This window comes from Peromyscus maniculatus, chromosome 8 (assembly GCF_049852395.1).
Source record: "Peromyscus maniculatus bairdii isolate BWxNUB_F1_BW_parent chromosome 8, HU_Pman_BW_mat_3.1, whole genome shotgun sequence".
In the NCBI taxonomy this organism is placed as follows: domain Eukaryota; kingdom Metazoa; phylum Chordata; class Mammalia; order Rodentia; family Cricetidae; genus Peromyscus; species Peromyscus maniculatus.
The window spans coordinates 85,582,528-85,609,918 of NC_134859.1; the positions used below are offsets into that span (position 1 = coordinate 85,582,528).

Consider the following 27,391-nt stretch of genomic DNA (forward strand, 5'->3'; position numbering starts at 1 on the left):
CCAGATTTTTTGCCATTTTTTATATGTATTGGGTGGGTTTTTGTTTTGTTTTGTTTTGTTTTGTTTTGTTTTGTTTTTCAAGACAGGGTTTCTCTGTGTAGCTTTGAAGCCTGTCCTGGACTAGCTCTCTAGACCAGGCTGGCCTCGAACTCACAGAGATCCCCCTGCCTCTGCCTCCTGAGTTTTTGGGGGTTTTTTTGTTTGTTTGTTTTTTTAAGATTTGTTTATTTATTATGTATACGGTGTTCTGCCTGCATGTATCCCTGAAGGCCAGAAGAGGACACCAGATCTCATTACAGATGGTTGTGAGCCACCATGTGGTTTCTGGGAATTGAACTCAGGACCTCTGGAGTGTGATGCTTCATTCCTTTCACACTTTGGCTCACGGAGCAGAAGTTTTCATTTTAATGAATCTCTGCTCCACTGTCTGCTTCTCTGTCCTTAGTCAGTACTGTGCTGTCTTGACTCGTGGGTACCAATCACATTCTACTAGTAATTCTGCACTTATTGATATGGTCATATGATTTTCCTTTAGCCTGTTAATGTGATGAGTTACATTCATTCAGAAAGATTACCACAAGTTCAAGACCAGCCTAGGCTACACATGCATTCCAGAGCAGCCTGTGCTACAGAGGGAGACTGTCTCAAACCTTCTCCCAACAGAATCTTCAAATGTTGGATCAGATCTGTGTAGTTGATTAAACCCTTCCTAGTCATTGTATATAATTTTTTTCTCTAAATACTTGGTCTTTCTCAAGAGACAGTAGTATTATGGGTTTGGGAAAATTTGGGGATTGTTTTGCTCCATTGTTGGTTTTTTGTTTGTTTGTTTGGTCTGGTTTACTTTTGGATAGCGTTTGTTTGTTTGTTTGGTCTGGTTTATTTTTGGAGAGCGTTTGTTTGTTTGTTTGGTCTGGTTTATTTTTGGAGAGCGTTTTTTGTTTGTTTGTTTGGTCTGGTTTACTTTTGGATAGCGTTTGTTTGTTTGTTTGTTTGGCAATGCTAGGGATAGAACCCAGTGTCTCAGATATAGTAGGTGTGGTGAAAGAAAATGGCCCCCAAAGGGAGGGGCACTGTTAGGAGGTATGGCTATGTTGGAGTGGGTATGGCCTTGTTGGAGGAAGTGCGTCACTGTAGGGGTGGGTTTACAGAGACCAGAAGTCAGCCTCACATACTGTTCTTGCTGCCACGTACCTTGAGTTCTTTTGTTTGGCTGCATTGTGTTGTATTTGAAACCACATCTTCTCACTAGGATCTGGGACTTACCAATTCAACCAGACTGGCCAGCTAGCGAGACCCAGGGATCCTCCTGTCTCCGTTTCTTTGGCACTGGGATTACAAGCACATGGCACCACATAGATGTTTGTTTGGTTTTGTTTTATCTGTGTGTGCATGTACATGTCAGTATGGATGCTCTAGAGGCCAGAAGAGGGCGTTCTTTGTCTAATATGGAAGTGGATTTACAGGCAGTTGCGAGTCGGTCAGCATGGGTTCTGGGAACCAATAAATGCTCCTAACCACTGAGCCGTGTCCCCAGCCACCATCATCTAGCTTTCTTACGTGGGTTCTGGGTACCAGACTAGGATCCTCTTACTTGATTAGCAAACACTTTACCTACTTAGACATCTCCTCAGCCATCTTCCCTTTGTTTTTCTTGATGTTATTTGATCTTTTGAGACATGGTCTCATGTAGCCTAAGCTAGCCTCAGACTTGTAACTAAGGATTACTTTGTTTTGCTAGGCCTCTTTTCCTCTATCTCCTAAGTCCTGGGACTACAGGTGTGTGCCTCCATGCCAGGCCTGAGTCCCCCTACTTTGATAGTTATAATGAATTAAAGCAACTGAGTCTACATCCAGAAGTAAACTTTTGGTTCCCCCTACTCACTGTTTATTTTGAGCTTTGAATTGTTTCCTGGTGGTTTCCTGAGTGACATTCCCCACCCACAACACCCTAATCCACAATAACCCATTTAACTAGAATACAGCAAAATATGAAGGGTATGTTGAATGGTAAAACAGTAATTAAGTTCAGTAATGGTCATCTTCTCTTTCATTAGCATTAAAAGGTCCTGAAATGGCAACAAAGTTACATCTTCACATTATTCAATAAAAACAGATACTGTAACATCATTCCTCACAGTGTAGTATTGGAAAAGTCCCAGCTGTCTTTCATCTTGAGTCTATAAGTGTCCCTTTGTAGGACTTAGAAGTCGAATGTCACGTACCTGTTATCTACCAAACGTCACTGTTACATAATGTTTTGTACTTTGTGCTGCCACAAGGGTATTTTCCAACATTAGTAGATTATTAATGATAAAGGACCATTTGGATCTTATTTGTTTGGTCTAATATCCATCTGACTGTGCAGTGTTAAAAGGCTTAAGCTTTCTGTCTTGTGGATGCTTTTGCTTGAAAACACTAAAAACATTAATGCATTTATTTGCTTAGTTCAAATGATACACTTGAGTGAAATTTTCTGGCCATATGCAAAATACCACTGAAGTAAAAGAAAATAACTGATCATACAAACTTCGAAGAATACAAACTTTGAGGAACATAATTTCAGGCTGGAGAGATGGCTCAGCTGCCCTTGAACCTGGGTTCAATTCTCAGCACCCACATGGTAGCTCACAACCATCCATAACTCCAGTACCAGGGCAGTGCAAGTGATTAACAGCCTCATGGTCTTCGTTATCTGTTGGGCCTGGCCATATCAAGTTCCTAAACCAAGACGAGAGGTGGCTAGTAATCCTAAGGACCCTTACAGCCAGGGTCTCCCCAAGCCCCCACAACAGGGCCAGAGGTGGCTAATAGCTCAGCTGACCTCTAAGCTATCTGTATGACCAAGACCAGGCCAGCTCCTTCCCTAGGCCCTTAAGCTAGTACAGGTAGATTACCTCCATTTCTTGAAAGAAATCACATATGCCCTGAGTTGAGTTTTGATGTAATTATGCTTTCCTGTGCACCTGGGATTGTATTACACCAAGAAACTTTTTTTTTTTCAAATTATACTGTGTTTAAATATACTGGCAATAAACTGACTTCAGACTCCCTGAAGTCCTTTATTTTATCTACTTATTTATTTTTTATTTTATGTGCATTGGTTTTTTGCTTACACATATGTCTGTGTGTGAGGATGTTGGATTCCCCAGAACTGGAGTTATAGACAGTTGTGAGCTGCCATGTGGGTGCTGGGAATTGAACCCGGGTCCTCTGGAAGAGCAGCAGTGTTCTTAACCCCTGAGCCATCTCTCCAGCCCCCCTCCCTAAAGTCTTAATTTGCTAAGTGGCATATGCACATTTTGTGGGATCAGGATAGCTAAACTATCACCCTCCAGGCCCTACCCCATGTGGCCTGTGTCAGGACCTAGGCCCTCCATCCCAGTACTTTTACAACCTCAAAAACAGTGCTTCCAACTGGAGATGAGGTTTCCATACACATGAACATATGGGACATTTTACATATAAACTATAAAAATAGTGCTATTGAAATCCCTCACATATTTTCCTACTGGGTCTTTTGTTTTGTTTTGTTTTGTTACCTGTATAAGTGCCTTCATGTCCTAGATGGCAGTCTCCAAAAGGTGTGTTTTGGTTTGGTTTTGGTTTTTTTCCAGACACGGTTACTCTGTAGCTTTGGAGCCTGTCCTGGAACTCACTCTGTAGCCCAGGCTGGCCTCGAACTCACAGAGATCTGCCTGCCTCTGCCTCCCACTGCCTGGCGTGGTGCGTTGTTTTATATAGCATCTCTCATTCTGTGCTGCCTCTACCCTGCTTGTGATGTATTTTGGTGAAACTGAAGTTTTGATGTTACTGTAATTACATTTTTGCCATGTACACATTGAAAGTGCTTCTGGAGTTAATACTGTGTGAAGGGATGGACACTCAGTGATCACCTTTGTGGCTGTCCCATTGTCCTGGCACTAGCCTTTCCCACTGATCTTCAGTCTTCATTCTCTCATATGTCAGATGTCCCTGTCCACATGGGGTCCATTTCTGAGGTATCTCATCTGTTTTTGTTTTGTCTACAGCAGCTCCAATGTCACACTAAAATATTAAAGTTTTATAATGTCTTTAATCTAGTGGAACAAGTTTTTCTACTTTGTTCTTTTTGAAGACTATCATGGCTGGGGTTGGAGAGATGACTCAGCTGTCAAGAGCACTTATTGCTCTTGCCGAAGTCTTGGGTCCAGTTCACAGAAGACCTGGGTTCAGTTCAAAGAACTCGTGTCAGGCCTCCCACAGTCACCTGTAACACCAGTGCCAGGGAATGCAACACCCTCTTCTGGCCTCCATAGGTACTGCACACACATGGTGCACCTGAACTCATGCAGACGCACAAAAATAATAATAAATAAATCAGTATTCTTTTTAAATATCATGGCTGGTTTTAATCCTTTGCATTTTCAAATCAGACAGACAACCATTGGGAGAAAAATCAACATTCTTACAATATTATGTCTTCTAATTCTTCAGTATTTATCTTTCATTTCATCTTTTCTAAGATCTCTCATATTAACAAGGGAGTAGAGTCCTTTTATACCCTTTGTCTGATACTTTCCTAAGTATTTCTTTTTGTACAGATTTTCTTTTGGATTTATTGGCGATCTATCTAGTAAATATTGATTGTATCAAAATACTGTTACGTTATTTTCATAATTTACCTGTAAAGCTGCAGTTTTGATGCATACCTTTGGTCATCTTGAAGTAATGTGGTGTTCTCCTCTGCCTCCTCCTTTCTTACGTCTCACTCCTGGGCCTCCTGTTCTTGTTCCATCTCCTATACAGTGTGAAGTGGAGACTGTGGGCACGCCCATCTCTCGAGGCCCAGAGAGAAGGCATAGAAACACTTCCTCTGCTGACCCTGCGCTTACTGGGTGTTCTCATGTCCTCCGATCAGATAGAGCAGTCCCTGTGTGTGTGTGTGCCTGGTTTTCTAGGAAACAAAGACATACTGAATTTTACAGAGTGTTTTTTCATTTCTGTTGAAATGATCATATCATTTCCCTTCTGAAATTTCTTTCCTTGTTTATTTTGTTGTGTTTGATAGAGTCTCTCTGTGTAGCCCAGGCTGGACTGGTATTTGCTGAAATCCTCCAGCCTACATCCTGAGTGCTGGGATTACAGGAATGAGCCACCGTGCCCAGTTTAAATTGGGAATGGGCTGGAATCTGCCATGTTAAACCAGACTGAAACCCCAGATTAGTAAAGATATATTCTTTTATTGCTTGGGTTTTTTTTTTTTCTGCTGTTTCCTCTAAAGTAATGAGGGAGGCTGACCTGCATCTTCCTTGGACCACACATTAGATTGTGCTATTACTCAGAATCTTCGATCATTCTTCCACCACCATTTTTGAGGCAGGGTCTCTCAGTCAAACCCAGAGCTAATGGATGTGGCTGGTCTCCATACCCAGCTTACTCCAGGTCCTTCCGAGGCTGCAATCCACGTGGTCACCGTGCCTGAAATGGCATTTGCTCGGACTCTGGGCATCTGGTTCCAGTCCTGTTGCTTGCTTGTATGACAGTGCTTTAAATACTGACCCACCTCTCCGGGCTGTAGCCCTGACTTTTTTTTCTTCTAATATAAATAATTAGGGCAATTTATACTTTTCTGTTTTAAAAAATGGTCTTAGCTTACTCCCACAGATTTTATATGTATATTTTAGTACCATTAAGTACAAAAAAAACTTCTAATTTTTATTAGGATTTTCCCTTGACTTGTGATTTACTTAAAAATATGTGCCTTCCCTATTGAGGAGACTCCTCAAACCAGGAACCCTAGGTTCACCCAAGGCAAAGTATGAATCCAACGGTCACCTTGAAGGGAGGCAGAGTTAGCACATCCTCCAGTGCCACGTTCCATTGTGCATGTGTATGTGCGTGCACAGGTGTGTGTTTTGTGTGTGTGAGTGCCAGAGTGTGAGGGTGTGTGTGTGTGTGTGTGTGCCAGAGTGTGAGGGTGTGTGTGTGTGTGTGTGTGTGTGTGTGTGTGAGAGAGAGAGAGAGAGAGAATGTGTGTGTGTGTGTGTGTGTGTGTGTGTGTGTGTGTGTGTGTGTGTGTGTTTAGTTTTGTTTGTTTTGAGCAGAGTCTCCCTATGTAGTCCTGGCTTGCTCTGTAGACCAGGCTGGCCTTGAACTCGGAGAGCTCCTCCTGCCTCTGTCTCCTAGTGCTGGAATGAAGGTGTGTGATGCCCAGTCTATTTTTATTTCTATTGTTTTGTATCTCATTTTTCTTCACAGCTGCACAAAACCCCGTAGTATGTATGTACCATGTTTTCTTTATCCATTCACACACTAATGGCCACCTAGGCCCTGTGCATGTCTTAGGTCCTGGGAAGAGTGATGCAGTTGACTCTGGTGTGCAGGTGACACCGGTGTGCGAGTGCCCATGTCCCACGCTGACGCCGGTGTGCGAGTGCCCGTGTCCCACGCTGACACGTGTGCGAGTGCCCGTGTCCCACGCTGACACATGTGTGTGAGTGCCCGTGTCCCACGCTGACACATGTGTGTGAGTGCCGGTGTCCCACGCTGACGCCGGTGTGCGAGTGCCCGTGTCCCACGCTGACCCAGACCCCTTCAGCCTTGTGCTCAGGGATGATGCAGCTGGGTCATCTGTTTCGGGGCATTTTAGGTTTTTAACAAACCTCCGCAGTGCCCGCCCCAGGGCTACAAAAGTTACGACCCTCCATGGGGGGAGGGGACTGCAGCTTCTCCTCTTCACACCGCCACCGGCATTTCTGGTCGTTGGTTTTCTTGATGCTGCCCATTCTAACTAGGGCAAGAGGGACTGGTGAAGCAGTTTTAATGTGCATTTCCCTCATAGTTAAGGCTGTTGAACACTTTCTTTTTTTTTTTTTTTTTAAGATTTGTTTATTTATTATGTGTATGGTGTTCTGCTTGCAAGTCAGAAGAGGGCACCAGATCTCATTACAGATGGTTGGGAGCCACCATGTGGGGGCTGGGAATTGAACTCAGGACCTCTGGAAGAGCAGCCAGTGCTCTTTACCACTGAGCCATCTCTCCAGCCCCATGTTGAACACTTTCAAGCATTGTGTTTCTTCTTTTAAGAATTGTATTCATGGTGGTGGCTCACACCTTTAATCACAGCACTCAGGAGGCAGAGGCAGGTGGATCCCTGTGAGTTCAAGGCCAAAACTCTGTCTTGAAAAACCAAAAAAAAAAAAAAAAAAAGAACTGTGTTCATTTCATTAGCCTGACCGGCCGGGTGATCCTAGGTTTTTGGTGTCTAACTTCTGCCGTTCTTCTGTAATACTTGTGATGAAGACAACGTTCTCCTGCCCACTCTTGTCCACCCTCTGACCCACACTACCCAGCTTGCACTGCTTTCTGGATTCCAAAGAAGTGTTAAAAACTTTCCTGTTGCCAGTTTCTCTTTTTCCCCATTGCTTTGTGAATTTGCTTTGTTTTTTGTTTGTTTGTTTGTTTTGTTTTTGTGTGATGTGGTCTCATGTAGCCCAGGCTGGCTTCAAACATCTCAAAGTGGCAGACAATGACTATAATGAATGTTCTTGGTTGTCAATTTAGTTAATCTGGAATTAACTAGAACCCAAATGGCTAGACACATCTGTGAGGGATTTTTTTTTTCTTAATTAAAGCATTTGAAGTGGGAAGACCCATTTCTAACCCAAATTTTTTGAGGCAGTAAAATCTGCCTTTAGCCGGGCGGTGGTGGCGCACGCCTTTAATCCCAGCACTCGGGAGGCAGAGCCAGGCGGATCTCTGTGAGTTCGAGGCCAGCCTGGGCTACCAAGTGAGCTCCAGGAAAGGCGCAAAGCTACACAGAGAAACCCTGTCTCGAAAAACCAAAAAAAAAAAAAAATAAAAAAATAAAAATAAAAAATAAAAAATAAAAAGTTATAAAAAAAAAAATAAAAAAAAAAAATCTGCCTTTAATCTGGGCCACACCTTCTGCTGGCGGCCTATATGAAGGACATGCAAGAAGAGAGCTTGCTTTCTCTGCCTGCTTGCTCTTGCCGGCAAGTCCATCCCTTCACTGGCATGACAGCCTACTTTGGGCTTCCGGCACATCCTGAAGACCAGACAAGACATCCAGCCTCAAGAACTGAACGACTACTGGATTCTTGGACTGTCTGTTGATAGACAGCCATTGTGGACTAGTTGGACCACAGCCTGTAAGGCACTCTAATAAATCCCCCTCCTATGTGTAAAATGAATGATGTATGTATACTGATTCTACCAGTTCTGGTCCTCTGGAGAACCCGATGAGCACAGTGACCTTGGACTCCTGATCCTCGCTCCACCTCCTGAGTGCTGGGTTGCAGGGGTGTACCACCACTCTACCTGTTTCTCTCTATGTCATCTAGCGAGAGAAAGAAGAGGACTGGGCTGTGACTCGGCGGCACAGCACTTGCCAAGTGGCAGTGAAGACCTTGGGTTTGAAACGAGCCACACAGAAAGGAAGAGAAGATAAAATGAGAAGAAATGACTATTCCCAATCTGCCACTTTGAATCAGAGACCATGCGTAGAATCCAGGTCAGCTTTGGGTTAGGAACAGACACAAGTGGACTTATTACTAGGACTCAGCTGCAGCAGAAGAGAGGAAGCTGTGCCTCTGGGTCACAGCTCACAGCCTGGCTAATCTCTCACCCCAGTTCTTCTGGAGGATCGACTCCACCTGAAAGGAAGCTCACCAGATTAAGAGCTAGGAGCTCTCTCTCTCTCTCTCTCTCTCTCTCTCTCTCTCTCTCTCTCTCTCTCTCTCTCTCTCACACACACACACACACACACACACACACACACACACACACAGTCTCAAAACAAAACAAAAATGACCGCAATGATAGTTGGCCACAGCCCTTCCCTCTGAGCCTGTGACAGACATAGGGAGCCATCATGACATTCTTCCTGCAGAGGTGAGGAACCTCACACCTTCTCCACATAGCGGCAAGTCCCAGATGCCATCTTGGGATGAATATTTTCTACTCCTCTTTTGCCCATAGGCAAGCAACAGAACATCTCAAATTGTCCTGGTAGCTCTATGTATGTCCAGAGAATTGACAAAAACCTGCTGCATAGACATGAGCAGGCAGTAACCATAGAGTAAAACAGGACTGTACTGTGGGGTCTCCAGGTCCATCCAGAACACAGGCATCAGTTTCTACTACGGCCCTAGCCCTCTCCATCCAGGGTGTCTCACCTGGTCCCTCAGTGAAGACAGGGTCCCATTCTCTAGTGCTTCGGTCACATACTTGCCTTTCTCAGACAGCTCTGGAAGCAGGAAAAGTAGATTGTTTGTAGAAAAGGAGAGGGACGTGGTAGCTCCGGGGAGGGCTCCCGTGGCTGACCTATGCACCAGAGGGTTTCAGAGAGCTCCTGGGATGCCGGGTGGGAGTCATCCCAAGTGTTTCCTGCTCCCCTCTTAGAATATGGAGTATCATAGACTATACCAGAGGGAATGGAGTGATTGCCCCTCAATATCCGGCCTGGGAAAGGCTGATAGTCTCTGAAATGCCGAGCGCTACCCTTCACGGTGTATAAATTTGGGCCATGCATACTCCCTAAGATTTGATTCCCCACCAACCTCCTTGCTCAGCATTTCCTCCATTCCAGCATATAGCCAGACCTCTTCACCTATCAAGGCACCCAAGAGTTCCAGAATGGCTTCTGCACGTGCTTTTACCAAGCGCACAGCATTTTTGTGAAGGCTGCAAATGAGAGGACCCGCTGGACCCTCAGTCTGTGTCTCATCGGAGATCAAGACATCAGAAACCTGAGGGTGGGGGATGGGGAAGCTAAGCACGGTTCTCTAGCAGATGGTTCCGACCCTGCCATCTGCCCTCCACAGCCCTCCGTGTCCACCCCAGTTTCCTTGGGGTCCCTTACTCTCTGCTCCAGATCCTCCAGCCCCCCTTCCTTGATGGCACATGAAGAGATAGAGTATAGCACATTCTTCCGCTCCTTCTCATTCCGTTCCTGGAGGCTTCTCGCTGTGTCCGGTACCTGCTCCTGCAAATTTCCACCAGCCTGCAGTCTCCTCGAAGTCATTCCTATAAAGGGCAGAAATTGTGAACCTGACTTACTCTGCCCAACAGGCTTCATTTGTAAAGTCTACTATACCTTGCCCAACCCCTACACCCATTCCCCTCACCTGCTGGGAAGGTCTCATGTAGCCAAGGATTGCCCTTCTTTCTGATCATCTTGCCTCAAAACCTGGGATTACAGTAGAGAGCAACCGTGCCTGGCTAGACCTTTTTTTAATCTGCTTTTTGTTGCTGTTGTTTTTACCTCGTCTCTGTGTTTTGCCTGCTTCTAAACTAATTTGTTCTGTCAAAATGAAGTTCCCCTTCTCTGCGTGCCCACCGTCACTCATTTACCCGGCTTCCCTGGTTCACCCCCATTTAGTCCCAGTTTGCCATATCCAGAAATAAGCTTGGTAGTTTCATTTTTACCATTCAAAATGTGGTCCCCAGCCCCAGTGGAGCACACCTGTAATCCCAACACTGGGGAGGAACAGACAGGAGGATCAGGAGGAGTTCGAGGTCAACCTCAGCTACATAGGGAGTTCAAGGCCAGCCTGAGAGACATGAATCAAGAGGGGGTGGAGAGAAAGAAAGAAAATGTGAGGGAAGGAGGAAGAAAAGAGAAAGCTCTGCCTCCAGGTTCCTGCCCAGGTTGAGTTCCTGTCCTGACTTCCTTGGATGATGAGCGATGATATGAAAGTAGAAGCCAAATCATTTTCTCTCCAAGTTGCTTTGGTCATGGTGTTTTTATCCCAGCAACAGTAACCCTAACCAAGACACCACTCTACACCATTCTGGTGATCCCACCAAGTGGTAGTGTTACAGCATCTGGACCTGAGGGTAGATGAATTCTGCCCCATTGTATGTGGGCCTAGAGATAGGCGAGTCCTCACACACAGCTATTAAGCCCTCTCTCTGCAAAGGGAGGAAGGTCTTCAGAGTCTTTGTGTCACATCTAACCCCTGGGGGCACTCTTTTTCCAGCAATGGACACTTTTGCTCCAGGACTCTGAGCTGTCACTGCCCATGTCAGGAACCTGTACCCTTGCTGTGTATAAATTATATTTTCAAGCTCCTTCCCACATCTTCAGAGATAGGCAACCATAGGGCTGTGCCTGAATGACTCAAGCAGAGGCCGACACCCAGAGAAGGGACAGCATGCCTGCCATCTCTTCCCAAGGCCTCTTTGGCAATGTGACTATCCTACTTGGGATATAGGGAAAACCCCAACATTCCAGAGGAAGCACATTCAGAGCCATAGACCTTCCAGCCTGGTCAGAAAACTCCAAACTTGGGAGGCAGTGAGCAAGAGTGGTACAGCAGAGCTAGACTTGAGACTACTTCAGTGAGGTCCCTTTGTCCCAGGCTGCGCTAATATGAGCAGACTGGCTGAGGCCTTCAGTGAGAGCTCACAGCAAGTCAGTTGTCCTGGAAGGAGCCTGGGGGCCCTGAGCCACCAGTGCATCCAGGCTGCTCATCCACAAGCACACTCCCTTCTGTGGCTTCCAGCTCTGAATACATCCTACTGCACACTCAGCCACGCACTGTCTTCTGTTTGACAAGCATGTCCTTGCCTGTTCTGAAACATGAACGGGTAGCCCAGGGGCTCACTCACCTCATTTTTTTCCCTTCAGTCCAGAAGGCTATAGTGAAACCAGCCCCAAGGGGAGATGGGAAGAGGGAGAAAGAAAGAATAAGAAAATAATAGTTTCTTGCTGGGCAGTGGTGGCACACTCCTCTAATTCCAGCACTTGGGAGGCAGGTGGATCTCTGTGAGTTGAGGACCAGCGTGGTCTACAAAGTGAGTTCCAGGACAGCTAGGGCTATTACACATAGAAATTCTGTCTCAAAAATTTAAAAAAGAAAAAAAAAAACTGATACCGAGCTTGGCTCAATCCACATCCACCCACTCGTGTTCAGGGCCCATTTTCTGAGCCCATAGCATCTTGCTGACATATTTTCCCCTTTTCAGAGATCAGCTGCTCCTTTCCATAGCCAGGATCATGTTGGCAGGGATGGTGATTTTGTTCTGGCTCTAGTTCTAGAGAGTTCATGTTGATGGACTTTACACTGCTATCTTGCCTGATCTCCCAAACACTCCTATGAGGTGGACATTTTTATTCTACGTTTACAAATGGAAGGACCAAGACTCTATGGCAAGTATCTGAGCAAGTCCTACAGCTGAAACCAAGGGGCAGGGCTAAGATTTGAACCCATGTCTGACACCAAACCCATGCCGCTTTCCACTGTTCATTAACCAGTGTATACTGAAGACATGCTTTGCTCCAGGGACTCTAGCTCCTCCTGCCTACTAGAAAGGGAAACAGACAAGGAATAGAATAGAATACCCACGTAATTAAGAATGTCAAATGATAGACTGTACTGGTGCACGAAGTACTCAAAGAGGCAGGCAGATTTCTGTGAGTTCAAGGCCAGCTTGATCCACATAGTGAGTTCCAGAATAGCCGGGGCTATGTGGAGAAACCTTGTCTCAAAAGACTAAAAGATAAAATTTAAAAAAGAAAGTGGCCAGGCAGTGGTGGCGCACGCCTTTAATCCCAGCACTCAGGAGGCAGAAGCAGCGGATCTCTGTGAGATCAAGGCCAACCTGGTCTACAGAGTGAGTTCCAGGGCAGGCACCAAAACTACAGAGAGAAACTCTGTCTCAAAAAGAAAGAAAGAGAGAGAGAAAGAAGGAGAGAGAGAGAGAGAGAGAGAGAGAGAGAGAGAGAGAGAGAGAAAGGAAGGAAGGAAAGAAGAAAGAAAAAGAAAGAAAGAAAGAAAGAAAGAAAGAAAGAAAGAAAGAAAGAAAGAAAGAAAGAAAGAAAGAAAGAAAGAAAGAAAGAAAGGGAGAAAGAAGGATTCCTCCACAAGGCACCACTCTCTCTTGGACTGAAAAGCAGAGACCAGCCAGCACTGCTCCAAAAGGCCTGAGGGAGGAGCTAAGACGGCTGAGTGTTGGCTGGCACCCCCCCAGCCCGGGGCCTTCAGTGGATGGCACAAGGCTGGCTGGTCCACACCCATCTCCCAGGAAACTAACCTTGTTTTCGTGGGTAGTGCCCTTAAGGAATGAGCTCCAAGTTTGATGTTGCATTTCTGCGCACAAGGCTTCCTCCTCTTCTGTCTCCAGAGTTGCTGTCACGAGGTACACATTTTCTTCTGAACGACTCGTTTTGAATGAAGTTGGAAGTTTCTGCTTCAGCCTCCTAGAGCGAGTGGAGGGGTAAGGTTCAGGGCCCCTCAGTGACACCTCTCCCTGTCACCAACAGCTTCCTTTTGAGAGTAAATGCCTATAAGGCTGCAAAACCAAGAAACACGGCACCTATCACAGTTCTTTCTACCCACTAGGAGCTGGCGGCAGGAGCACAGTGGCAAAGGAACTCACTAGCATTTACCGTGTGTTCCTGCCCATCACAGATGGTGGGAGCCTTCTTACCCCAACCCTATAATGTAGGCAGAACTGGGTCATTTTTTTTTACTACATTTATTGGTTTGGTGGGGGGCGGGGGTACATGGGGGTGTGAATGAGATGTCCCCCAAAGTCTTGGTTCCCAGTTGGTGGTGCTGTTCAGAAGGTTTAAGAGGTGAGGCCTTACTAGAAATTTGTAGCACTAAGGGAAGGAAGGCTTGGAGGTTTCAAAGCCTCCCGCCACCACCAGGTCACTCTGCTTCCTGCTTGTGGTTAGGGATGTGAACTCTCAGCTTCTGCTCCGACAATATGCCTGCTACCAAATTTCCCCTTGTGATGGACTCTTTGTTTATTTATTATTTGTTTGTTTTTGGTGTTTTCGAGACAGGGTTTCTCTGTGTAATTTTGGCGCCTTTCCTGGAACTCACTCTGTAGCCCAGGCTCTCCTCAAACTCACAGAGATCCGCCTGGCTCTGCCTCACAAATGCAGGGATTAAAGGCGTGCACCACCACTGCCCAGCATTATGGACTTTTATTAAGATGGATTATTATTAAGGCCAGCCTGGAACTCTATATTTGAGTTCCAGGCCCACCAGAGTTATAATAGTTGAGACCCTGTTCCAAAACAAACAAAAAATTATTTGTTTGTTTGTTGATCTAAAGAGATAACTCAGTGGTTAAGAACACTGGCTGCTCTTCCAGAGGACCTGGCTTCAATTCCTATGGGTTCAGTACCTATGAGGTGGCTCACAACTGTCTGTAACATCAGCCCTAGGGGCTGTGAAACCCTGTTCTGGCCTCCTTGGACACCAGGCACACACATGATGCACAGACATGCATGCAGATAGAACACTCATACATACATATGAAATAAATTTATTTAGAAAAATTGTGAACAGTCTAGGGCCACACAGCTATTAAATATACAGCTGTGGCTCAAATCCTGGTCTATGAATCCAAAGCATGTCTTTCTCATAACACTAAAGGTATCTGGCAGGGCTGGCGCCACTGCTGAGGAGGGGCTGACTCCAGCTCCTGGCACTGGTGCCCCAGAACTCACCTGGCTGCTTTGCCTGTCCTCCAGCTCATGAGATAGCCCTGATTCCATAAGAGAATTCATTTGTGACCCAGAAAATAGCTTGATAAAGCTTCTGCTACTTACAGACTAAAGTCCCTCAAGAAGAGCCTCCCAATAGAGGTGGTGACGGTGGTGGCAGTGGCGGCGGCGGCGGCGGCGGTGGCAGCTTATGTCTTTGATCCCAGCACTCAGGAGGCAGAGGCAGATGGATCTCTGAGTTCCAGGCCAGCCTGGGCTACAAAGTGAGTTCCAGGACAGCCAGGACTACACAGAGAAACCCTGTCTCAAGGGGAAAAAAAGATGTCCCTCCATACCTTCCATGGCCTTCCTCTCCCTCTTTAGGAAACCTACCATCAACCTAGAAACAATTCATTCAAGAAAAGAAATCTCAACTCTAGAAAAGCCCTGGAGAGCCTTCCAGAGCAGTTCTGCTGTTAAGAGTAGTTCAAAGGCCCAACAAAGCCTCACTGAGCTTTTAGGCTTGCAAAAAAGGAAAAAGTGCCGGGTGGCGGTGGTGGCGCACGCCTTTAATCCCAGCACTTGGGAGGCAGAGGCAGGTGAATCTCTGTGAGTTCGAGGCTAGCCTGGTCTACAGAGCGAGATCCAGGACAGACACCAAAACTACACAGAAAAACCTTGCCTCCAAAAACAAGCGAAAAGGAAAAAAGTGTAAACACGCTCACTCTATTAAGAAAGAACTAGCCCGAACCTTTAATCCCAGCTCTTGGGTGGCAGAGGCAGGTGGATTTTGGTGACTTCGAGTCCATCCTGGTCTACAGAGCAAGTTTTAGGACAGCCAGAGCTACATAGAGAAACCCTGTCTGGAAAAAAAAAAAAAGAAAGAAAGAAAAAGAAAGAAAGAACAAACTAGCCCTCGAAACCAGCGGGGCAGGGTGCCTTGCCTGAGTGCTAGCATTTCCAGCTTGGTCATTTTAACTTCCTGGTGCTTTCCTTCTGACCACCTACTGTGTGGAGTCAACAGAGAGGTGAGTAGGCTGGCCGGTAATTTGTCCCGAGTTGCTCCTAACCCAGTGGGCAGATGACTCGGAAACTGTGGCTTTACAAGGCAGGGCAAAACACGCACAAAATGCTGGCTTGAGCCACTCCGTGCAGGAGAGCAAGGAAAGCGGCCTCAGGACACCAGCTGATGTGTCCAAAGCACAGTGAATGAAATGAGGATGTGACCGCTCCAAGGTATGCTGGGCGGTTTGCACTGTAGATGTGTGTGAGAACACAGCCAGAGGCATCGGAAGTGTCCAGAGCAGGGAGAGAAAAGAGTAGACTGAACGGAGCAATGGGCTGGGGGAGTTGGGGACAGAGGAAGGGAAGAGGAGAGGAGAGAGGGCAAGCTGACCAAGACAGCATATGGCCAAAATGACGGCTATAGAGGGATGAGGGGCTGGGGGAAGAGAAGCAAAGCCCACAGGCTGGAGAAGGTTAGGGTAGGGGGCAGATGTGAAGAGCTGAGGAGAGTCACAGGTACTGAGTGAGTGGGGGCGGGGTGGGGGCAGCATCCACTTTGGTATGCTAATAGGTTAGTCTTTTGTCCTGGGTTTCTTTTTTTTTTTCCTTCATTTTTTCATTATGTATACAGTGTTCTGCCTGCAGGCCAGAAGAGGGCGCCAGATCTCATTACAGATGGTTGGGAGCCACCATGTGGTTGCTGAGACTTGAACTCAGGACATCTAGCAAGAATAGCCAGTGCTCTTAACACTGAACCATCCATCTCTCCAGCCCTGTCCTGGGTGTCTTTTGGATCTGACAGCAACTGGTCATCCAGAAGATGGCAGGCTATGAGGGAACTAGGAGCCTGCCTGGCCAGAGAAAGAAGGTCAGTGAAGTAGGCCTGAGGGTGAGGAGCCAGGGTGCCCCTGCGATGCCTCCATGCCCAGAATGCATCCTTCCCTTGTTCTTTCCAGCCACTGCCTGACTCCAGCCCCATCTTAAAAAATCGTTATTTACGTGAAAGCGCCTGTGTACGTATGTGTATCACATACATGCAAGAGACAGCAGTCAGAAGAGAGCATCAGATTGGGAACTGAAGTTACAGGTGCTTGTGGGCCCCCATGTGAGTGCTGGGAACCAATACCAGTCCTCTGCATGAGTAGCACATGCTTTGACCATGAACCATCTCTTCAGCCCCAGCCTCACGTGGGTTATTTTCCTATGTGTTATGGTGGCTTTCCAATTGCAGGACCGCAATACATAAACTGCAATATTTCTTCAGGGAATTCTGCTGTCAGCTCTGAATCTGTGTTATCGTGGACTTGAAATTTAGCCTTTTCACCTGGAAAGGCCAGAGTAAATATCACATTGATGCTAACCTGACAGACTTTTCTCCAGGAAGCCCTAAACCAGTGGTTCTCAACCTTCCTGATGCCTCGACCCTTTAATACAGTTCCTCATGTTATGGTGACCCTCCAACCATAAAATTATCCCACTGCTACGTCAAAACTGTAATTTGTCTAGTTATGACTCATAATGTAAATATCTGATATGCAAGATATCTGATATATCGTTATGACCCACACAGGGGTCGCGGCCCACGGGTTGAGAACTGCTGCTTCGGAACTCTCCGCTCACCGACTTCTCCGTCAGCCTCTGCCCAGGGAGGAGAGAGTACGGCTCCAGCAGCAGAGCTATCAGAGGGAGGCTATCTGTGTGCACCTCCCGTGACCATGGCCGGCACTGCCATTGACTCTTCGAGTTAAGAGGTGAAGACACTGAAACTGACACAGATAAAAAACAGCCTGGCCAGAGGTCGCCCTGCTGGTCAACGGCAGAGTGGACTTCAAAACCGGGCAACCTTAGCCGTAAAGTCGGCGTCCTTCCTTGGCTACCGCGCCATCTCCCTCCATTTCCCCATCAGCCTAATGGTACAAATATAAACTCAGAGCGCGGTAGTTGGACTTGTGGAGAGACACAGGAAAGGAAGACTACGTAGGAAAGACTTCCAAAATAAAGAAATCTCACTGGGCGGTGGTGACGCGCGTCTTTCATCGCAGCACTCGGGAGGCAGAGGCAGGTGGATCTCTGTGAGTTCAAGGCCAGCCTGGTCTACAGAGTGAGTTCCGGGATAGCCAGGGTTACACAGACACCCTGTCTTGAAAAACCAAAGCAAACCAAACATCTCTGCTTTCCTCTTCTTGCTCACCACCTCTTGTGTGTGTGTCTTGGTGGCGGTGTGCCAGCACGTACAAATCAACAGCTGTGGGCAAAGAGGAGCCGAGCACGGAGTAGAAGAGAAGCAGCCAAGGCCTCAGGCCGGCCATTCCTCGCCCGCCACATACTGACCTCTGAGGCCCACAAGCAGCCTCTCAAACGGCTCTTTGTCCAGTATGTCCTCCAGGGTGAGGTCTGTCTTGGAGTAGCGCCATCCCCAAACTTCTTCCGTCCTCTCACCAAATAGCAGTGCTTGAATGCACCAGCATCAACCACTCTTGACAGGAATCCTATCCCCTTGAGAACCCAACTCTTGGACCAGAGATCTCGTGACTCTTTCAAATACAGACGGTAAACCCGGACCAACTATGAGAGTTGTGTTGGTTCAGAGGGGGTTTTGTTATTCTGCTTTATTTTAAGGCAGTCCTGTCTAGCTTAGGCTGACCTCAAAACCTGCTACGTAGTGCAGGATGGCCTGGAACCCCCAGTTTTCCTGCCTCCACCTCCCAAGCGCTGCGATTACAGGCGGCTCACCACATCTGGCTTTTTTCTTTAGACTTACTATTTGATGTGTATGAGTGTTTTGCCTACAGGTACGTGTGTGCACATGTATGCACATGTGCATAGAAGAAGGGGTCTGATCTCCCAGAACCTGGAGTTCCAGATGGTTGTGAGCCACCATGTGGGTGTGGGAACCAAACCCAGATCCTTTGGAAGAGCAGCCAGTGAACCATCTCTCCAGCCCCTGACTCATGATTGACAGCCTGGGGTCAAGCAGGAGCTCAAAGTTCCCGGACAGCTAGGAACTGGAATACTGAAGTGAGGCAACCGTGATACAGTAAGGGTGGCCACCATAATCCCCAGTCTCCCTCTGCCCTCCACAGAACCTACTGAGGCAAATGGGTGAGCGATTACCCCACACAGGGAAAGTGAAACCCACTTTCTGCATGTCTCAGAGCACATTTGCTGTTTATTCCCAAAGGCATGAAGGTTAAGAAGGCTAGACTCACCAGTGTTGATACCCAACTTCAGGATACCAGTTCAAACGGCTAGTTCTTCCCTTGGCTGGGACCCCTGGGTCTCCCCACCAACCCTTTCCCGATTTCAGGGTGCTAAGCCAGGCCCTGAGAGAAGCAAAAGCTTCCTGGGTTTCCACCACCCTTACCACTGTATCCTTCCTCTTGGGACTCCCAAGTCCCTAATGCCTGGCACCTAACCCCCCACTGCCCTTTTCTCCATGCCCAGTCTTAGCATAGTAGTCTGTTCTCCACTCTCTTCTGGTCCAGGGATTCTAGGTGTGCAGACAGAACCACAGCCTGTCTCAAATGCACCAACCTCAGCTTCTTACCTGAAATGGAGAGTCAGAACCCTCTCAGATCTCTGCACAGCTCCTGGCTGGAGGGGTGCTAGCAGAGGTTCCTGAAAGCCCCCAACAGGAGTGCTTCCAGGAAAGCTGGATAAGGGTGGGTGCCTCACCTCCCTGACCTTCAGATAAGGCTAATTATGGCCAGGAATGACATGGCCAGGAGACATCTTGCCCTTTGGACTCAGCAAGTGAGAGATACATGGGCTAGGTGAGTTTGGGCCAGAGAATGACGCAATGGATTGTATAATCCAGTGAGCTGAAATGGAATGAGTGGTGCCAACTAAGAGAAATTAGCCATGGCTGTACCCGGGATATAAAAATGGCCTCACCGGGCAGTGGTGGCGCACGCCTATAATCCCAGCACTCCAGGAGGCAGAACCAGGCGGATCTCTGTGAGTTCGAGGGCAGCCTGGTCTGCAGAGCGAGATCCAGGACAGGCACCAAACTACAGAGAGAAATCCTGTCTTGGAGGGGGAAAAAAAAAAAAGACCTCAGGGCCAGCTAGCAAATGCCATGGTCTGCAGGCAGCGATGAGAACCCAGACTAACTCAGCAAACAGCTACAGGAGTCAGGCTGCTCCGATACGGACTCAGCCTCCCCAGTATGACACATGTCCACGGGCTCCCTCCTGGACCTTCCTTATCTGGTTGCCACCCATCTTCTCCATCCACCTTCTCCTCCCTCAGAGGTAACTGCTGGAGGGAGCCCAGCCTAGCTGGGAAGGCAGTGGCAATGGTACTGATTGTAATATAGTTACTCAATTGCTGGCTCTACCCAGGCACCGTGCTCAGCCCCACAACAACCCAGAGAGGTACTCTCATCAACTCCGAGAAGCAGGTAGGTAGGTAAGACCGCAAAGGAGCAGAGCTGGCATCTGAACAAAGATCATTGTCCAGGTACCCTGGTACTTCACCCCGACTGGCTTCAAGGCCACGGAAGCAGGAAGATCGGCCCCACTCCCAAGACTGAGCCCAGTGGCAACGCTTATCCCAACATCGTAGTCCCTATTTGAAGAGGGACAGTGTGGTCAGACTAGTAATCACGCTTTCCCTCACTCCAAGAACACTACGATGCTGGGCCAGGGCCACAGAGCCAGGCTGCTGGGAAGGGAGCTCCTCTGCCTGCCTGAAACTTTGTACCTGGCTGGTGACCACAGATAATACTGCAGAGAACAGCCTGAGAAGCCAGTGTCCTCTGGAGATAAGGATTCCTCCCTCCCCCAGCTATGCTAGCAAAAAGCCGTGGGGACCCTCTTCCCTCCTCCTCCTCATCCTAGCAGGAGGCGGCACAAAAACCAGGATAGGCAGGCAGCCCTCCCACCAGGAACTAATTGGGAATGACTTAGGTGAGAAGTGAGGACAGGCAGATAACTCCAGAGCACCAGTGGTAACCCCTCCCCCACTCCGTTTGTAAGCCATGTCTGGACTGACCTTCCTGGCCACCAAGCCCCAGTTCCTCCAGCCAGGCCAGGGAAGTCAGAGGCTCGAATCCAATCAGGGGAACAGCAGGGCAAGGCACAGACAGTGGGATTCTGCTCTGACTTACCAGGGCCTTCACCAGCTCCCTCACACCCCCTTTGGCTTTCTCTCCTGGGCCGCCCCAGAATCCCCACCACTGCCTAGGCAGGCAGGAGCTGCTGCCCACACGGCCACCCCTCCCCAGGGCCAACCAGGAAGCAGAGTCCAGACACATGGCTAACAGAACATGTTGCACTTTATTTCATTTTTCAGAATACTGTACAAAGGGCGTAAAAATCCTATTCACACTTTGCTTAGAAAGAAGGTGAAAGTTCCCTATGATACATGGGGATGGGGATGAGGGTAAGGGGAAGAACACAAGTGAGTGACTTCCTCCAGCCCCGGGAAGAGGGCTTAGCCACCACACCTTTCCAAAGGAACACGCCCAGCTGAACCAGTGAGGGTGAAGACAGCCCTCTCCAGCTTAGTCTCAGGCTCTGTGACACCTCTCTTCGGGCTGAGGAGACAGTGCCTGCAGCTGTCCCCACCAGTGCCCTGTTTGGGCAGGGATCCTAGAGCACTGTGGAGCCCACTGACCTCACGTGGAGGTGGCCTCCTGGCCCCTCACATGTGTGCCACACAAGAGGCCCTGCCCCGGCACAGTCTACGTGAGAACACAAGTTCAAGGGCTGAGGAAGCCGCTCCGTGGACGCCTCCTCACACTCTTGAGGGAAGTGTCGAACCGGACCTGTGCTGCTGAGGACTCACAGGCCTCTTCCAGCCTGTGCACCCCTCATACCAAGCCAGGAGCTTCAAGTCCACAGAGGCCTCCCTTGCCCATCACCGTCATTCTGTGGGTAAATTAACCCCCACGCCAGCTCTCCCTCCAGCCCACATCCCAAAGGAGGCTGGGTCTGGCTTCTCCTCCCCAGATCCTCTTTTTTACACTGATCCGCATCGGCTGCTGCTATCTTGACCATTCTAAGACCCCACCCTACCCCTGCTCAGAGCTCCCCTCTCCCCAGGCCCGGGGCTGCAGCATCCTGGCCCCCACCTCTACACCAGGTGTCCCCTACCCCATCTTCCCCTCCTAATCTTCCCCTCGCCCACAGCTCACCCAGGATGGGTAGCAAGGAAGTCAACAAAGCCTGACTGCTCTACCTAGAGGACGGAGGCAGCGGCTCACGTATTTCCAATACCTACAAAAGCGCGTCCCCCACACACTGAAAGCCTGGGGGACAATGCAGAAGCCGTACCGTCCCTCTGCCCCCTTCTCAGGGGCTAAAGTGCTATGGCTGCCTGAGGGTCAGCGAGCCAACAGGGGTTTTTCCAAGCTTCCTGGCCCAGCGTCTCAGGTCCACCGCCAGCCGGAGAGCCCAGCCCCCTTCATGACCACCCCCACGGCATCTCTATTCAAAAGGCAAAAGGAAAAGATCAAAAACTTCAGAATGGGTCAGAGCCCAAAGGCTCCACCCTAACCCCACTACAAGCTACTCCAAGTCGGCTACTGGGGAAGCGAGGGGGAAGCCAGGCCCAGGGCACACCCCCGTCTCTGGCGGTGTCCAGAGACTCCCGTCTTCAGCATCACAGCAAAGGCTTTCTACCCTTCCCCTGCCGACCCGGCTGGGGAAGGGGCTACAACCTCAGTACTTATTGATCCCAAAAATCCGGACTCCATGGAGCTGAGGCAGCTTGGGGATGAGCACACTCATCAAAGACACAGTGTTGAGGATGAAGTGGACTTGGTCATACTTGGTGTAGAAGCTGGTGAGGAAGTACCTGGGGGGTGGGGGGATACGAAAATAAGGGTTCCCGAGAAGAAGTGGAGGGACAAGCCTCGCCAGCTAACAGAGCACTCCTGACCCAGCCCCAGCTTAGCCCAGGCCTGTGAACCTGTCTCGTGCACACAGCGTCCAGGAAAGTCAGGGCCAGGGAGGCTCAAGGCCCAGTGTGAGGCCCGAGGGTACATCACTCCCTTCCCTTTGCTCACCCCCACCCCGAGGGCCAGAGCTGGGGCCACCGGCTTTCCCAGGCCCGCTGGGCTCCCCCTCAGCCAAAGCACTCACAGCACAATAGGTGTGATGGTCAAGAACTTCCGAGAGGCCGTAAACTGGACTCCATAGTCCATCTGCTCCCAGTGGGTCAGCAACCTTGCTTTGCCCTGGTCTGGAGTCTCGAAGGGCGTCCCTTTGACCGTGTGCAGGAAGATGTACATGCCCTGAAAGGAGGGGCCTTCATCAGAAAACACAGAAGGCAAGTCGGCTCCCAGCCTGGCTCCCCACCTGTCCACACAGAAGCAGCTCCAGGTGGACGGCCACCCTCCTCTGCTTCAGTGGCTCAGGCAGGCAGCTCATAGAAGCCAGAGCACCCAGAAGCCCACAGGGTGAACATGGGGACTGCATAAGGGGAGGAATGAGCTACAGAATGGGCATGCCCGGCTGCCCTCCAGCCCAACTGGGGTCCCTTGGTGCCAGCTAAAATGAGCAAGCCAAGGAAGAAGGACCAGATCCCTGCCTGCTCAAAAGTGGGGTACAAGGAAGCAGTTTTTAGGGATCAAAGGGTCAAGAGAACATACTTTGAGATCCTAACTTGGGAAAGAAACATTTCTGCACTAGATTCCTGGGACCTGGGGGCAACCTCAACAAGGTCTCAGTTCTCGGCTGGCCGTCCCCTAAATGCACCAGCAAGCCCATCCTTGAGGCACAGGCAATGTGCAGATTGGATTCTTGTAGGTGTGCCACGGCCCACAAGGGGGAGCAAGGCAGAGAGATAAGAGCTGGGCCGGGGCTCTGGTGACAGATGTTGTCAGGACCTGCAGCCTGTCCCAGTCAAGCTCCTCCTATCTCTCAGCTCTGGCCCAGAACAGCCCATATGGTCAGAGGCAGGCAGTAAGCAGGCTCTCACCAGGTTGTGGATAAGGTTGGTGAGGGTCCAGACGACAGGGACGCTCACAAAGGGGATGCTCAGCAGCACGACATGCAGGAGTCCGATGGCCAGCACGTACGAGAGCCAGATGCCGCGGCTGTTCATCACCCGAGTGTTGGGGTTCACCTCGCTGTGTGCCGTGCCCACATTCATCCTGCCACCCTCTCGACTGCAGCTCTGCAAACAAGCACCACAGGAGAGACAGGTCACACCACTTCCCAGCCCCCTCACACCCTGAGCCCCACAGAGGCAGGCTTTTCCTCCCCTGAGAACGCCACACCACTGTCCACGGTATGGATTCTCAAGCCCAGAGGCTGGAGAAAGTCCACATGAATGTAACGCTCCTCGTTTCCTGTTTTGCTGGGCTGGGATTATGACCAGGCTGTCCTACACACCATCCACTGGGACGACATGTGGACCGAGCCGGGCAGGAAAGTCACCAAGAGGTGTCCAGCCCAGACTATAGCAATCAAGGTCCATTCCCCAAACTCAGAGTACCCTGAGGCCCTCTTGCTCTCTCAGAATAACCTCTGCAGGCTCTCGCTGGAGAGCTGACAGAAGACATCCCCTTCCAAAAAGAACAAAAGCAGGGAAGGCCTGTGGGCACAGGCAACAGTGCATCAAGTATTTGGGGGCTACTGTTCCCGCCACCCCTATTTTTCCAGGCCTGGATTTCCTCAAGCCCAGGCCCCGGAGGGCTGACAGGACAGGAAGAAGAGGGAAGAGAACCGGCAGCCAGGGCAGCCTTTGCTCAGACCCACAAACATTTCGACACAAAGTGACCAACCCATTGGGACGTTTAGTCCATTGGGCATCTGCTCAGGCTAACTCTCTTGGGGTGCTACCATTAGGCTGCCAAACGACCAGAGCCCTTTACCCCACCAGAGAGAGAGGAGGACAGGACAGGGCACACAGCCAGTATCTACAGTTCCTACAGGTGGGATGTGGTACCCACATCAGCCTACCCTTCCCAAGGATACAAAATTACCTGTGATCTCCCTCCTCCCTCACCTGGCCTCACCTGACCTCACCTCCCTTCCCAGCACCTGTCTGTGGGTGTAAGTTAACAACACCTTTGCTTGCCCAGCTCCAGCGGTAAAAGCTCTCCAGCATAAGGAACCAAAAGGGCTGCCCTCGGTGCCCAGCAAACAATGGTAGCAGCAAGCCACAGCGGCCACAGGGGAGAAGAATGGTGTGTCCCTTTCCTGGGAGCTTGGCTGTCCCCAGATTTCTGAGGGCCCACCGACTGACCAGCAGAAGGTGGATACAGAAGGCACTGGTATGCTGGATTACCTACCTAGCTTAGGGTCCCGCCTGATAAAGACCCCAAGGTCATTACTGCGCTTAACAACTCCACCTTTTCAAGATGTACAGAAAGGAATAGCAAACAGCAAAAGTCTGGGAGTGCCAGACCAGCTCCCTCGCCCCGCTGCAAGCACCTCACCCCCAGACTCAGATGCTATCTCACCCAGCCAGGAATCCAGCCAAGCCTCCTCCCTAGGAGCCAGAATTCTCTCAGATAAGTTCCTTACTTAAGTATAATGGAAGCAAGTCTCCTCTTCTCACATACCCCGGGAAATTGAACCCACAGCAGTTCTCCAACAAACAGACCCGAGTTGTCCTAGGGTGCATCCTGGTGGAGGTCGTACTCCTGGGCCAAACCCCTGGCCCATTAAGATGGATAATTGGTCCCAACAGAAACCAAAGCAACTAGAAAACCAGTTGTTTACCTTCCCCAGACCTTAGGGCTTCAGTTACCCTAACACAGCCCCTAGGGCATCTACTGTGTAACAGCCTCCACGTGAGGGGCAGGGACCGAGACCTGAAGTTTCTGAGAGATTATTAAGGCGAGGGCAAGAGTTGTTTCCACCAGAAACTGCTGTCCGTTCCCATAAGCCAGCCCTACAGCCACAGCCAGAACTCCCTCACACTTAGTTCAGGAAGGCCAAATTCTGGCTGAATCCCAGGATTTCCAAGACCCTCCACCCCTTTCTGGCTCAACGGGGGCATTTAACAAAACCTAGCTGACCCCATGGGAATCGTCTTCCTATAGCCACCAGATGCCCTTGAAACCGTGAGACCCCTTGACCCTCCCCCACCTCCTCCCCGCCCCCCACAAAAAAGCCTGGGAACCAGAAAGTACTTTTGAGACTTTCCTGCGGCTATGTGTACATGTCGTGTCACTTCCATTAGTACACAACTGACCTTTCTCCCATAAGTGAAGAAATACGAAACTGGCAGAGGCAGAAAGATCTGGAGCAGCCAGACTGAAAACTTCTGCCACCCCGGCTGGCAGGTGGCTGCCAGCACCAGGCCCTGGTGTGGTTTCATAACCCGCCTCAAATCAGAGCCCCAAGCAACTCCGTTCTGTTCACTACTTTTTTGCTAGACTCTCACCCCCTTTCCCGTCCAGGCCCAGCCAGTCTGTCAGACATCCACGCCAAAACCAGATAACTCCTCAGCTTGGCCACTCGGCATGCACTTCCCATTCCCTCCCCAGCTTAAGGCTGACCCTTGACATAGCAAACCAGTTCCCAAGGGACCCCGGCAGGGAGTTCATGCAGCACACACTAGGTCTCTGCCACCCGGCCCACCCTCAACTGCAGGACCACGGCTGTCCTCGCTGGCCCAGACTCCTGGACTCCACAGAGCGGGGGGTGGAAAGAAAGCGTACCCCCACTCATACGGAGCGGGGAAACTCCTTCCATGCGGCCTCCCGCTTTGCCCCGCAGCCTGGTACCTAGCACTAGGAGCCGGGCCGGGTTCGGGGGCCCAACCCCCATCCCCACGCATTCACTCGGCCCCGGAGGCAGCCAACCCTTTATCCCCGAAGTCCAGCCGCTCCCCGCCTCCCACCCCCAGCTGGAGCGCTCCTCCCGGACGCCCCACCCCCGGCCTCCTGCGCCCACTTTCCTCTTTCGGCACTCCTTCGCCTGATGCACTCACTCTCTCCACCCCCAGCCACCCAGCTCCAGGTCTCCTCCGGCGCGGACGCCTCCTCGGCAGCAACCTTCTCTCTCGCCTCCCCTACCCCTGGAGCCTTCGGGCTTCACCACTCCGAGGCCGCGCGTAAGGACTCACCGCGCGGGGCCGGAGGTCGAGGGCCCGGGAAAGGAGCCCGAGGACCCGGGCCGCGGACACTCCAGCAGCTGTAACAAACCAGCGGCGGTAGCCACCCCGCTGGCAGCTCTGGCCGAATCAGCTCCCTGAGCCGGGCCCCGTGACGTCACTGCCACGCGCCTAACACGCTGCGCCTCTTGGGAAGTGTAGTTTCCAAGCTGCCTCTTCACCCGCCCGCCCTCAGCCTCCTGGGAGTTGTAGGCTTTTTCCCTGAGCTACGCCTCCCGGCTCACCGCGAGCGTCTGTCTGAGCTGCCGCGCGGCAGAACGTCTCCTGATGCAATAGTGAGATCAGGTGGAGTCTCTGGTGTGTAACAATCCCAGCTTTTGCATCTGCGCCCTTCTAGAGATGTACAAGCGGTTTGCCCAAGCTCTCGTTTTTTAGACCAAGAGACTCAGAGTTTTAAGTAACTTGTAATAAGGCCCGGCTGATAGAGTCTGACCTTAACTATAGAGTTTTTTTTTCCCACTAAACATCGCTGCCTGGGTCCCAGACTGACTCTAGAAGCCGAGAAGCACGGCCCTCTGCCCTGAAGGCGCTCCACCCACCCACCCTCTCCCACTCAGGCTCACATTTTCAGAACCTTGGTTGGGGTGCATGTCTGTAGGGTAGAGGTGGGAGGCTGTGGGCATCATTGGTCCACCTGGTCGCTACACTTAATCCTTGCTGGCGTGGGTCTGGCCGCATCTTGGATCTCCCCGCATCAGATATCAGATGGGATGTGTGTCATAGGAAAAGTCCTTACGAACTGTAAGGAGCTTTAAGTTTCTGTTTCAAGTTAGCATGTGTGGCTTTAGGCAGTGAGCCTCTCTCTGGTCTGCAATTTTCATGTCTGGAAGCTCTGAAGAGAAGGACACAGATTTTACTGCTGTA

The 27,391-nt window shown here is 50.0% G+C and overlaps 1 protein-coding gene and 1 long non-coding RNA gene across 4 annotated transcripts; both read right to left on the minus strand.

Annotated features, from left to right (window-relative positions):
* Positions 1–7,907: 7,907 nt before the first annotated feature.
* Positions 7,908–19,698, minus strand: LOC143267008 (uncharacterized). Of its 2 annotated transcripts, none has more exons than XR_013041900.1 (3): positions 18,999–19,698; positions 13,042–13,299; positions 7,908–10,029 (listed from the first exon to the last, which is right to left on the minus strand). It is a non-coding gene; the product is annotated as an uncharacterized LOC143267008 (long non-coding RNA). The 2 variants fall into 2 exon arrangements; XR_013041899.1 differs by having other exon boundaries at positions 13,042–13,207; positions 18,999–19,471.
* Positions 19,699–20,711: 1,013 nt separating this feature from the next.
* Ormdl3 (ORMDL sphingolipid biosynthesis regulator 3) lies at positions 20,712–26,771 on the minus strand. 2 transcript variants are annotated; one of them, XM_006971832.4, is made up of 4 exons: positions 26,480–26,771; positions 23,378–23,575; positions 22,540–22,691; positions 20,712–22,252 (listed from the first exon to the last, which is right to left on the minus strand). In XM_006971832.4, exons 2-4 carry the CDS (start codon positions 23,549–23,551, stop codon positions 22,117–22,119), a joined length of 462 nt encoding a protein of 153 aa, XP_006971894.1. In that variant the 5' UTR covers positions 23,552–23,575; positions 26,480–26,771; the 3' UTR covers positions 20,712–22,116. The 2 variants fall into 2 exon arrangements, with proteins under 2 accessions (XP_006971894.1, XP_076399424.1); XM_076543309.1 differs by lacking the exon at positions 26,480–26,771 and adding an exon at positions 26,073–26,094.
* Positions 26,772–27,391: the final 620 nt, after the last annotated feature.

Bases quoted from the DNA above. Each gene is read 5' to 3' on its own strand.
- Ormdl3 (XM_006971832.4), bottom strand. From the start codon at position 23,551: ATGAATGTGGGCACGGCACACAGCGAGGTGAACCCCAACACTCGGGTG. The intron at 22,692-23,377 runs GTGAGAGCCTGC...CCCTCCTTTCAG, and splicing joins CCAACCTTATCCACAACCTG to GGCATGTACATCTTCCTGCA. The intron at 22,253-22,539 runs GTGAGTGCTTTG...CCCACCCCCCAG, and splicing joins ACCATCACACCTATTGTGCT to GTACTTCCTCACCAGCTTCT.